Genomic DNA, 12,855 nt, shown 5'->3' with positions numbered 1-12,855 from the left:
CCCCTGAGCCAAGCACAGGCCCTGCCCTCCCACTTTCCCCAGGTGCTGCACCCAGACCTGGCTGCACTTTGGAGGCAGGGGCACAGGCACCGGGGAGGCCCAAAGGGATGGTGGGAAGGAGACCTGGACAGAAATCTGAACCCAGATGGAGCTGGAGATCCCCCCAGCGATGGGGGTGGGGGACACAGGAGAGAAATGCCCCAAAGGGGCCAGTCCAGGGGCAGCTGGGTCAGGCCAGAGACCCAGGGAGGGAACCCCAGCAGGGCACTCAGATCTAGGTCACGGCCCAGCTCAGGGGCCTCTAAGAAAGGGGGGAGCAGAGAAGGGCTCTGGGAGGGGGAAGGGGGCTAGGACCTGAGTGGCACAGCCAGCTTAGTGGACCACATATGTCTGCAGACCCCTCCCCAACCCCCCCGGGGGTTGCAGCAGTGCTGGGGCCCTCCTCTGTGTCCCTTATGCGCTCAGGATCAGGGGTCGCACTCTGGCCTGCTCGGGGCCATCCGCACACCCGCCAAGGGGATGGGCACCGCCCCACGGCTCACTCAGACTGAGCCCCAGCCTCCAGGGGCATCAGCAGCCACAGAAATGCAGCCACCCCTGGGGTAGAGCATAGCGAAGGCCAAGGGAGGTTCAGCACAGACTGAGCCTGCCTGGGGGAGGCTGTGCAGTGTCTGCACAAGGAGCGCAGCTCACCGGTGAGGGCTGAGCCCTCGACCCTGTCACCACAGTGCAGCTGCCCTGGGTGGCAGTGCGGGGGGGCATGGGTCCATGTAACTGCCCCATTTGCAAATGGGGGCAATCCCGGCTCCCCTGCTCCACACCTCCATAGCCTGTGCTCCTTGCAGAGCCCTGCTGGCATTGCTGGGTTGATCTCTGCAATGACCAGGAGGCGGCTCCAGGCTCAGAGCCATCTCTGGGCAGACCCGGCTCCATCTCAGACCCAGCCAGACCCCGATGCTTGGTGCCACATGGAGAAGGGACCCAACAGGCCCTGCTCCCGACTGCTACCTCCATGTCTTAGCTAGCACAAGCTTCTCCGCTGCAAATGGGAAACTAGGTCAGGGATGGTCTGTACCAGACCGAGCCAGTGGGGCAATGGAGGGGCACCGGGCTGGGCCCTATGGGCTCTAGGGTTCGTGGTGCCTGGTGCCTGGTGCCTGGCCTGGGGAGCTAACAGCAGGCAGAGCCATTGCTGGTCCCGTTATGATGCTGTCTGGTGGGGAGGGGGCTTAGCCACGCACACAGGGAGCCCCCAAGAGCTTGCTGGGCAATGGGTGGGAGGGAAACCAAGGCACAGCACAGCACAGGGCCCACAGCAGGGGCAGGGCTGAGAAGGAGGCTGCTCCCTGAGGTCCTCTGCCCACTCCCTAAGGTGCGTCCAGCTGGACCCCAGCACGTCCGGACAGCTTCAGGCAAGGGTCTGTGCAGCCAGCTGGCATGGAGGGGACGCAGCCACAGCCGGGTAGCTCCTGGCATTCCCAGGGACATGGAGGCTGCAGGGGCAGGGGGTTAACAACCCAGCCAGCTTTGAGAGCGAGCCGGAAGAACTGATAACAGGGTGGTGAGAGGTGGCTGCAAGCCACAGCAGGGGCTAGGGTTCACAGTGGCATGTATGACATCCAGGGTGCAGGCTCTGGGCTCTGCCTCCACTCCTGCACAGAGGCTACAGTGGAGTTTTCTGCTCTCCCAGGAGCCCCCGCTCTGTCCCCACCCCCAGGGACACCAGGGCTCAGGCTCCCATGCATGCTGACATGCAGTGTCCTGCTACAACAGGTGCTCAGCACCCCCCCAGGCTCAGCCCCTGTGCATCTCATGCTGCACCTCCCTGAAAGCAGGCACCCTGATGACATGGCAGCTCTGGGGCTGGGGGACACAGGGCTGGGCGCAGCCGTCCTGGCCTGGCTCAAAGGGGCTTTCCTGGGGGTAGGGAGCCACCCCCTCTCCTGCCCCGAGCTGCATCCTCTGTGGGGACTGGCCCTGGCATCAGGGCAGAGGGCACTGCCAGGCAGTACAGAGCCAGGGGCCCTCAGGAGCAGCAGAGCAGCAAGGGCTTTGGGATGGTCAGGGATGCTCCCAGTGTGGCTGCCTCTCCTGCCCGCTCCCCTGCTGTCTCTAGAGCCCAGAGCGGCCCCAGCTCCCTGCACCGCTCCTGGGAGGTCTGGGCCCCCGAAATGGCATTCAGGCAGAGGCTGGCAGATGCCACAGGGGGTGCTGGGCTGGGGGTCCTGGCACCTGCTCCTCTCCAGGCTCTGGCACCTGCAGGGAGGCACCTCAGTGCCTGGGGTGGCAGGAGAGGCCCTTCTCATGCCAGGCTAGCAGGGGGTGCCCTTGCTACCAGGGCATCCAGGTGAGGGCACAGTGCCCTGTACCCAGTACCCTGCTGTGCTGCAGGGGACCAAGTTCCTCCTTTGCTGGAGGCAGGTTTGAACCCATGTCCCCACCCGCAAGTGGGGGTGTGAGGGCAGCTCCAGGAGCCAAGGGCTGGGCACAGTGTCCAGTCCAAAACCTCTTTATTCAAAGGAAGAGCAGGCACCAAGCTGAGCTGGGCATGGGGCTGTGCCTGGGGGGGGCAGAGGGGCAGCTCGCAGGCCCCTGGGCATCGCCCTGCTGCAGCCCGGCCTCATCTGCCCTGCATCCCTGCTGCGTCTGTCCATCTCAGCAGCCATGACCTGGTTGTGGGGGTGAATCCTGCTTTTCTCAACATGGGGCAGAGTTGCTGGCCTCAGCACTCAGTGCCCAGCCTGGATGTCTGAGCACCGGCCCTGCAGCTAATGCACCCTCCACCCACTGGGATCCCTCCACCCACTGGGATCCCTGCAGCCAGCTGCTCCCATCTCCTGCCCTCTGCCACGTCCCTCTAGCCCCAGCCTCCTCCTGAGGCCTCAGACCATGCACCTGGACAGGGTGCACAGCTGCTCTGCCTGCCCTCCACCACCATCAGAAGCCCCCCTGCCCTATCACACCCCCACTATCACTATCACACCTCACTGGCTCCCTGAAATCACATGGATGCCCCCAGCTATGATAGTGCCCCCTGCCAGCCCTTTGCTGGTGTCCAGGGGCACGTCCCTGCATGGCTGTCCTGCACACGGCATCCCTCTTTGCCCCTCTGGCTGCAGCCCAGCTCACACCCTGCCCTCGCCTGCCCGGGTTACTGCACGCTTGCCCTATGAGGCTGCCTCCCCCTACTCCCTCCATCACTCCTCTTGCCCTCCTGCCGCCTGGCCAGCCCCGCCGCACCTGGACGCTGCCCGGCTACACCTTGGACTCACTCTCGGCGTTGGCTAGGCTGCCGTTGCGCTCGGTGCCATCCGCCTCCTTCTCCATCCCATCCTCCACCTTCTCGTCCAGCCGGCTGGGGATGGACCAATAGAGGTGGGCGTCCCTGCGGGCCGCGGCCTCGGCCAGCTCCCGGGCGCTGCAGCTGGGCGTGTTCACCTCGAAGGTCTGGTGGAAGTTGTTGTAGTCCACCTCGTAGAAGCCGTCCTCCAGGCTCAGCACCGACATGAACCGGTGGCCCCACAGCACCTCGTCCACCAGATAGGAGCTCCGGGCCTGGCACGTCATCCCTGCAGAGACAGCCCAGCCGTGGGTGCATGGTCCAGCCTGGAGGAGGGATCCTAGGCTTCCCGCTAGGGAACCCCAGGCCAGTCCCATCCACGCTCCATGCCTCGGTTTCCTGGCCCCAGCCCTGGCTTTTCAGGAGGGGGTCCGGGCATCGAGGCTCTTGCAGACGGGCATGGGGGGCATGAGCCATGGTCAGAGCATGCCTGGGCCTATCCACACTGGTGGGTGCCTGGTTCTTTGGGAAGATCAGGCTTGATCAGAGCCCCGTGTCTATGCGGTGCCCAGTGAGCAACCCGGCTGGTCCCTCTGGGCTCTGCCAGGTCTGTGCTTCCATGAGGTTTCACCCGACCCCCATGCAAGAGAAATCACTTGGTGGGTGAGCAGGTCACCAGCTGCAGCAGCAGGCACAGAGGCCCGCTACCAGCCAGATCTCCCTGCAGCTGGCTCAGCCGAGCGCCGTCCTGCAGCCAGGAGTCATGTAGGCCTGCGCGCCCCAGGACTGGGAGGTCTCAGCACCAGCTGGGCTAGCCCCAGTTGGGGTTGGCTCCTTGCCCCTCCCTACTGCAAGGGTCAGCACCCTTGTCCCTCCCCTGGCTGGGGTCATCACTCCCCTCCCCTCCAGAGAGCGCTTGTGTGTGGGGGGAGCTGTTTGGCAGGGTGGACACCCCCTCAGCTTGTCACCTGTGGTCACTCAGGGAAGGCCTGGGCTTGGTCCAGCTACAGGGGTGGGTCCAGGGAAAGGCAGGGGTGCAGTCAAACCTCCCCTTTGATCCTCCTCCACTCCTGCTATCTGTCGGAGCTGAGGGCCTGATCCTGCAGGAGCCAGGCTGCTCAGCCTCTCTTCCTAGCCCCAGAGGCCAAGGGCCCGATCCTAACTGCACCCCATCCCCCCGATCCCCTTTTCCAAATCCTCAGCCTGCCATTATGCAGACACTGGGGCAGCCTGGAGCCCCTGCTCCAGACCAGAGGACTCACAGAGGCTGGGAAACTGCCCATGGCCAGCCAGTTTGGGGGCTAAATGGGTGCAGGGAGAGCCCTGCCCCTATCCCAAGAGCCGGTTTGGCCATGCACTCGCACCCTGCCAGGGCCTGCCACCTGGGGCTATGGGCAGCTCTGGGCTTGGTGTGCATCACCGGGGGCAGCAAGGCCAGGCAGCGGGTCCAGGCATGGAGCAGGGCAGTTCCTGGTGGGCTGAATGGGGTTGTAGCCATAGCCACGGGGCTGAGTTGGCACTGGTGTAGCCTGCCTGGTTCCTGCCTCCACACACAGCCACTATCAGCTCCAACAGGGCCCTGTTGTGACCTTTTTTTTTTTTTTAAATTTTAGAGATGTTTCATGTGCCAAGCCAAATCAAGTCCAAATCCTTGAGGCAGTCCAGACCCATCAGTGGCCCTACAACCGGCAAACCTCCTCCTCCACCCCCACCAGGGGCTTCAGATATTTCCAGAGTCTTTTGGCAAGCATCCTACATGCAGGCCCAAGCCCAGTTGGGATGCCCCCAGGTTTCGCCTGCCCTCAGCCCTATGGCTGCAGGAGCAAGCTAGGGAGGAGCCTCCCATTTCCATAAAGTGGGCCTTAAGCCCCAACACCTCGGCAGGCACTAAACCATGCCAGAAAAACAGTTATCCCCCAGGGGCATAAGGAAAACTGCCTTCCTGGACCCAGATACTGCCAGGTCAGTATTGTTGTGACCCTGTTGTGACCTGGCCGAGACCCCTGCAGCCATGCTTACAAACATATCCAAAGGGGTCTGGGATCCCTCCATGCCCAACTCCAAAGGGGTTGCTGAAAGGGGATTGTGATCTGGATCTGACCAGGGCTTGTTCCCCAGTTCCTCACTCCCTTGCAGCCTCCAGCATGTCAGGTCCAGGAAACCCTGATTCAGAGGCCGTGCCCCTTGTTCCCATGCTCAATAGCAACCGCTGCCCCTTTCCACCAAGAACGGGTCCAATCCATTTGTGAATCAAGCTGAACTCTCAGCTTCCCCCATGTCTGGTAGCAACGAGCCCCAGTTTAATTACACATTGTGTGAAAAAGACCTGCTGGCATTAGTTTTAAACCTACTACCTACCAGTGGCATGTTGTGACCCTTTTTTCTTGTGTGGCGAGGGACAGTCAACAATCGATCCTTACTGACTTTCTCTTTGCCGTTTAGTTTTTGGAAACCCTTCCCCCCGTCAAGCATCTCTTTTCTAACTGACCAGGCCTGGCCTCTGCAGTCTCTCCTCCTAGGGAGGCCCCTCCATAGCACTCATCATCCTTGTCCTTCCCTAGCTCTTCTGTCTCCTCTCTGACACACGGGGATCAGCTCCAGGAGCAGAAGGGACTGGAGCCGAGCGCTGCGGCGGTGTGGGGACAGCACCTCTGATGCCATGGCACATGGGGTGGCGTCTTTCTGCCCTGACATCACATTGGCTTCCCTACTGCATCCCAGTCTGGCAAACTGGGCAAACTGGGCCTGGAGCCAGTGCCTGGGGTGGGCCTGGACCAGCCTGTCGCTGACCAGCTGACAACTGACTTGAGACCAAACCTTCAGCAGAAGAGAAACTGCTACCAAGAGCCTGAGTGTGGGCAGCTGCGCTGTGCCCGTGGGGCTGGGGCAACTGGTTGGACTGGGGTCTGGGGGTGTCCCTGCAAGGGGGAGCTCCTGGGACAGGAGGTGGGTTCAGGAGGAGACAGTTGGGGAGAAGAAGGAGCCAGAGGGATTAGAGAGAGGGATGGGACAGAGAGAAGGGGCAGGGGCAGTGGAGGCTGGATGAGATGCAGCCCAGCAGCAGGTTGGCACCACCCAGCACTGCAGCCCGTCACCAGCACCTTGGCTCCAGGCATGGGGTGGTGGTGGGGAACAGCCAGTTCTCACACACACAGTGGAAGCACTGAGTTAGCCTGGTGCAAGGACACTTGGGCCCTAATCCCCACAAGGCCCAGCCTTGGGGGTCCTCAGTGCCTCTGCTGCTGCAGGGACACGGACAGGCAGGAATGCATGAGCCGGGGGCAGAAAGGGGCAATGACTCCCCCTTGGACTGATGTGCAGTTTCCCTGGGAGAGGGAAAAGGGAACTGGCTGTGTGGGTGCAGACATGGCCACGCTGGGTCCCTGTGAGCTCTGCTGGGACAGCCCATTCCAGCCTCCCCCTGTGCTAGGGGTAGGGGGGTGCTGGCAGTTCAAAGGCATTGGTGGAGCATGAGTGCCATCTACCGGCATGAAGACACGGCATGTGCCCTTGACCCGTCTCCCCCGGCTGGCAGGGGTTTCTGCAGCAGGCAGGGTAGATTTCATAGAGTCCCAGAGCCATGGGGCTGGAAGGGAGCTCCAGGGGTCACATCCTGAGGCAGGTTCAACCCTGTCTAAAACATCCCAGATAAACCCATCATCTCAACTCTTAGCAAAACTACACAGTCAGCCCTGACGCAGCACCTGACATCTCACCCGAACCAGCCCCAGGGAAAGCAGGAAGGCCGTGGCAGCAACATCCTGCTGCTGCAAGGGTTATTAATATACACTCACGAGATCCCAGGCAGAAGTCGTGCCCCTGCTAGAGAGGAAGGCAACCCCTCCACACCCCCACACACCCCCCCCAATCTGACCACACATCCTTCCTGACCCCACTGGCACAGGCCAGTCCCCATTCCCAGCCTGGGCTGCAACCAACACCGAGTGGCTCTGAAGGAGGCTTACAAACTGCCTGACTCATGGAGCAGAAATGGGGTTGGGGAGCAACCAGCACAGCCCAGAGCCTGGGTAATCCCTGTGGTAGAATATAGGCATCACTACCTTAGAGACTAACTACATCAGAGCCATCTGGAGCAGAAGCTTTCTTGAGCTTACATGCACGTCACCCACAGCCATGAGCGGACGTGCGCAGAGCCATTCCGCATGGGTCTGCGGGGAGCCGGGGAGGGTCAGGGTAGGGGGGCAGGCTGTGGGGAGCCAGCTCTGAGCACTGGCAGGGGGGTCCAGTGCCTGGCTAGGGGCTCGGGAGCTCCTGCAAGGCAGGTCACAGAGGAGCTGGGCCTGTGATGCAATGCTGCCCCAGCCCCCTGCCCACCTCCCTGCATCAGGGCCAGGAGCCGGGGCTGTCTGGGGTGGGGGGCAGGGAGGAGTGCGGGTCGGGGGGGGGTGGAGGAGGCCAGAGAGATGCTCTGCAATGACAGGGCCGCTGGTTACTGTGGTGACGAATGCTGCACTCGAGCTTCTGGTTATGTAACTGCGGTGGGGGGGAAGGTTTAAAAATAAAAGGCTCCGGTTCTCCTGGCAAAGCCCCCAGGAGGCATGGCAGGAGGTGGCGGGGGGGCAGGTGCCTGGGAGCAAGCTCTGACCCCTTGAAGAGACCAGGAGTCAGGAGTTGGGGGGGAGGGAATAAATCCCTGAGCCCCAGTGGCACCAGCCACCCTACCGGGTGTTCACAAGGACCCCCGCACCCTGCACCCTCCCCAGTGCTGCCCAGTGCACACAGGGATTGGGGCCACCTGGCCCTGGGGCTGCAAGCCTGCAGATCCCCAGCCCCTGCTCTGCTGCTGCCAGCCTCACGGGTGCCTGCAGCCCCAGCTCCTTCAGGTCCCCGCAGCTGAGCAGCCCAACCAGCTCCCCTCATCCCCCCAGCAAAGTAGGTGCTCGCTCACAGGGCCCAATCCTGCCAGGGGCTCAGCCCCAGCCCAGGGAGGAGATTGCAGCTGTGGGGCGGGGGTCCAGGCTCAGCTCCCCAGTCCCTGGCAGCTGATGGTGCAGTGGATGGGGTGAAGGGTCTGAGGCAGCTTGTGCATGGGGCTTTGCTCCGGGCCAGCCCTGCTCTAGCAGGCAGCCTGTGCCCCTCAGCTTCCCCTCCTGGCTGGCTCAGCACCCAGGCCTGGCTCTGCAGGTCTGTGCAGGGAGCTGGGCTCACACCCAGGTGGGATCAGCGCCTCATCCTCTGAGCGTGTCTCCAGCGTCTGCCTGGGGAGGTAGAAGTTGTCCCAAGGGAGGCTGGTATCCTGGGGCAGCAAAGCTCTGCAGGGCAAGACAGGGCTTAACTCTGGGTGCACCAAGATGTGGCAGGCCGAGAGCCTCCCTGCCTGCCTGAGCTCTGCGCCAGGAGGTGACAAGTGTCTGTGCTGGGCTCCAGGGCCGTGCTATGCTGGGCAGGGTGCCCGGTGCCCGTGGGCAGATGGCAGGGCACACTGCTGGCTCCGCACTTGCTCCTGGCAGCCAGGAAGCGCATGTGTCCCTGAGCCTGGGAAAAGCACCCGAGAGGCTGGAGCTGCCAGGCAGCCGTGGCCGTGTCCACCAGCCCTCAAGCACCCAGGAAGCTGAATGAGTGTGTCCTCAGCACCCTTAGTTGTAGCATCAGCCGGTCTCTGGATGGCAGCCTGGTCTAGTGGCTAAGGCTCTTCCTGGGGCCCCTGGACTACTGGCTCCTGCCATGATCACTGCTGTTGCCCCACTGAGTGATTTTGGGCCTCTCCACCATCTCTCCACGCGAGGGACAACAAATGAAAAAAGGGAACATGCATGTAGGTCAGAGGGTCAAAACAAGTACACCGTTGGGGGGCACTGAGCAGCCACCTCCCACCGGCTCTCAAACGCAGCTAGTGAACCAACAGCTACTACCCAGTGGTGCTCTGCCCAGAGGGGGACCAGACAAAAACCAGGAAAATGGCTTCACAGTCCCCAGGAACCCTCCTGGCCAGAGCCTCCTTCCTGGTGATGTGAATAGCCAGCTTAGCCAGGGCTAGGAGGAGGCTGACATGGAGATCCTGGGCTTTGATGGGGCCATGGGTGGGGTGTGAAAAAATAAACGTGTGGGGAAAAGTGCAGCCAGAGCCTCAATAAAAGGTTCTAGAGGAGGAGGTGCAAGGCCTGCATCCTGGTGCACACCAGGAACATGTGCGCCAGGGTCTCCCTCTGCCCACAGAATGAGCATGTGTCAGGGGCCGGTATAAACTGTGCCAGATACAGGCTGTCTGGGGCTGTGGCTGTGTCCTGGAGTGAGATCAAGGGCTGAGGGAGTCAGGGCCACTTCAGGAGGGCTGACTACCATGTCACACCCATGGCAACCCTCTGACGGGCTGCAGAGTCCACAAGAGGATCCCTCATGCAATCTCAGTGCACCCCCTGTGTGAGGCCAGCACACCCCGTATGAGGTCAGCCCATCCCCGTGTGAGGTTAGCACATCTCCTGTGCAACATCAGCACATCCCCTGTACGAGGTCAGCACATCCCTGTGCGAGGTCAGTGCATTCCTGTATGGAGTCAGCACATCCTCTGCACAAGCTCAGCGCATCCCTGTGTGAGGTCAGAGCATCCCCTGTGCAAGGCCTGCAGTGTTGGGCTAATGTGTCGCTGCCTCCTTGATGCCCTGGAGATCTGCAGCAGAGCTGGCAGCTCCCCTCTGTACCACGGCCCAGAACCCCGCATTGCTCCATCCTTTCCTGCTTGCAGAAGGTGGTGCTTGGACCCCCAGCTATGATCAGGGTGCCCCTGGGCCCAGCCACACACTAATGGGGGTATCATCCCTGGCCCCAAATCAGGGACCCCCTGAAATGGACTTTCACGTACACTCAAGGCAACGGTCCCTTTCCACAGCCTTGCAGCCTGGGGAAATTGAGGTGGCGGGGCAAGGTGGCGGGGCACTGGCCAGGGCTCAGGCTGATGGAGACAGCAGTGCATCCAAGGCTGCCTGAACCCCAGGGCTTTGGGAGTGGGGCCAAGAAGGGAAATGGAGATCAGGCAGGGGTGCGGGGAGGGGACATATGGCAGGTGTGTGGTACCAGCTGTACCCCATGGAGAGACAAATGTGGGGGATCCTGCTGAGGAGTGAGTGCCCAGGGCATGGGCTGAGCAGCTCTCAGGGGAAAGAGGTGGCGGGTGGGGGAGCAGGGCTCAGCTGGACTCTACCTCATAGTCAAGATCCAGACCCCAGATGGGATCCAGCCTAAAACCTGCAGCCCCTGCCCCTAACTGGGCGAGCCTGGGTCTGCTCAAAACCTGGAGTGACTGTGCAGGAAGAGACGGGTCCAGGTAGTTCTCTAGGCACTGACCCCACACCCGGCCTGGGCCCAGGGAGGCTTGAAGGGACCAGGTTGGAAGCAGTGGGAGCCTGAAATGGGCCCTAAACCTGGACTAGATTAATTGGGATAGGCCTAGCGCAGGGGTGGGGCAAAATGTGGCCTGGGGGCTGGATGTGGCCCACCAGGCCAATCTATCCAGCCCGCGGGGCCCCTAAAAAATTTAGAAAAGTAATATTTATGTACCCTCGGCTGCCTGTCACGTGACCCTCAACGGCTTGCCAAAACTCAATAAGCAGCCCTCTGCTCAAAATACTTGCCCGCCCCTGGCCTAGCATATGCAGTGCCCCAAGCCTGGGCTAGATCGGGGGTAAGACTGTGCTGGGCCCCAAAACTGGTCTGACCCTGTGTGAGGCTGGACCAGCGCCAACGTAAACCCTGCCCTACCCCAATGGCCACCAATGTCAGTGCTGGTTAGACCCAGCCCGGGTCCCATGCCTGCCTTACCCGTGGCCTCCACCATGCCTTCAAGGATAACAACGATCTCGAACTCATCCTTCTCCAGCTCCTGCTTGGAGACCTCCCAGAAGGGGCTGTGCTCGTTGATCTCGTGGCTGATGATGAGGGGCGAGACCAAGAAGAGGCGGTCATCACCCGTCTCAAAGCCCACGTTGATGTCCGTCTGGTTGAGGGGGATGAACTCCCCCTCCAGTGTCTGCTTGGACTTGATGAGCTTGGCCCGGATGGAGGCCTCCACGATGTGCGAGTTCCTCAGGTCCCCGACCCGGAACATGAGGCAGAGGCGGTCATCGCGCAGCGAGACCACGGCGTGGGAGGAGAACACCAGCGTCTCGGCCCGCTTGTTGGGCTGGGAGATCTTGACGAACATGCAACCCACCATGAAGGCGTTGACCATGGAGCCCAGGATGGCCTGCAGCAGCAGCAGCACGATGCCCTCGGGGCACCGGTCCGTAATGACGCGGTAGCCATAGCCGATGGTGGTCTCCGTCTCAATGGAGAAGAGGAAGGCAGAGACGAAGCCATTGAGATTGTTGACGCAGGGCGTCCAGGCCTTGTCCTCCAGGTGGTCGAGGTCACCGCGGCAGTATGCGATGAACCACCAGATGAGGCCAAAGAAGAGCCAGGTGATGGCATAAGCCAGGATGAAGACCAGTAGGCTGAAGCGCCACTTGAGGTCCACCAGGGTGGTGAAGATGTCAGTGAGGTAGCGGTACGTCTCCCGTACATTCCCGTGCTGCACATTGCACTTCCCGTCCTTCTCCACATACCGCTGGTGCTGGCGCTTCTTAACCGGCTTCTTCTTCTCGTGCTCACCTGGGCCCCGGGCAGGTGCCTTGGGGGGCGTGGTGCACAGCGGGGACTTGGCTTCCCGCACCGGTGTCTCGGGTGCGGCAGAGAAGGCCGAGTTCTCCTTCGCCATCTCAGCGCCGCAAGCACCGGCTGTGCTGGCTGTGCTCCTCAGAGTCTGGGGGACAGAGACATCAGTTAGACGGGGCTGGTTACTAACAGGGGGGCCCTGGGGCTGCTGCTAGGAGCTAACCTGCTCTGCACCTGTACCAATGGCCCTCTTCCAGAATGACCAGGCCCACCCAGCACCTGGAGCCCCCTCGCCTGCCCCAGGCCGAGCAGCGGGAGAGGGCTCTGCCAATGCTTCACCACAGTGAGTAGGGCACATGGCCTGTGCCAGCCCCCCTACACGCCCTCTCTCTCACTCTCTCCCTCTCTCTCTCTTGCAGCAGGGGCTTGGCAGTAAATGCTGATGTGCATGCAGGGAGGTTCGCACTTTTTCCATGCCAGCAGCTGCCCGGCATCAGTGCCTGCCTGGACTCATCCTAGCAAAGGCCTTGCCACTGCCCTTCACAGCCTGGCACTGGGAGCCAACTGCATTGCAGTCGACAGTCACAGGTCCCTTCTGCCCCAGCATGGCCATCCTGGCACAGCCCAGCTCTGCTTAAGACTGAGAGAAGGGGCTGGATCAGACTCATGGAGGCTGCACAAGCACCATCCACCAGCTCCGACATGCAGCCACCTCTGGGGAGCATGGCAGGGGCTGTGACCCGGCATAAGTAGCAGTGCAGGTGCTGGGAAAGAAATGGCAGGGGGCAAAGCCCTGGGGCAAGGGAACTTTGAGGGTGCTGTGAGGTGCTGGAGTCTATTGACTCAGGCCCCCACTTCCCAGTGCAGCTGCGCCCCCTTGCCCCAGGGTTGCTGGCTTTCACAACCCTGTTTTCCAGTACAACACCAGGCTCTGGCTCAGCTGCACTCTGGGTCTGCAGCCACGGATG

At 61.8% G+C, this 12,855-nt stretch overlaps 1 protein-coding gene across 1 annotated transcript; it reads right to left on the bottom strand.

Annotated features, from left to right (window-relative positions):
- Positions 1 to 2,518: 2,518 nt before the first annotated feature.
- On the bottom strand, positions 2,519 to 12,028 carry KCNJ9 (potassium inwardly rectifying channel subfamily J member 9). The gene is made up of 2 exons (XM_090056395.1): positions 11,057 to 12,028; positions 2,519 to 3,569 (listed from the first exon to the last, which is right to left on the bottom strand). The coding sequence occupies exons 1-2, from the start codon at positions 11,988 to 11,990 to the stop codon at positions 3,256 to 3,258; spliced, it is 1,248 nt and encodes a 415-aa protein (XP_089912521.1). The 5' UTR covers positions 11,991 to 12,028; the 3' UTR covers positions 2,519 to 3,255.
- Positions 12,029 to 12,855: the final 827 nt, after the last annotated feature.

The sequence above is a fragment of the Crocodylus siamensis genome, chromosome 6 (genome assembly GCF_052110815.1).
Source record: "Crocodylus siamensis isolate JL-2025a chromosome 6, ASM5211081v1, whole genome shotgun sequence".
Taxonomy (NCBI): domain Eukaryota; kingdom Metazoa; phylum Chordata; order Crocodylia; family Crocodylidae; genus Crocodylus; species Crocodylus siamensis.
This window is presented reverse-complemented; position numbering and strand designations above follow the sequence as displayed.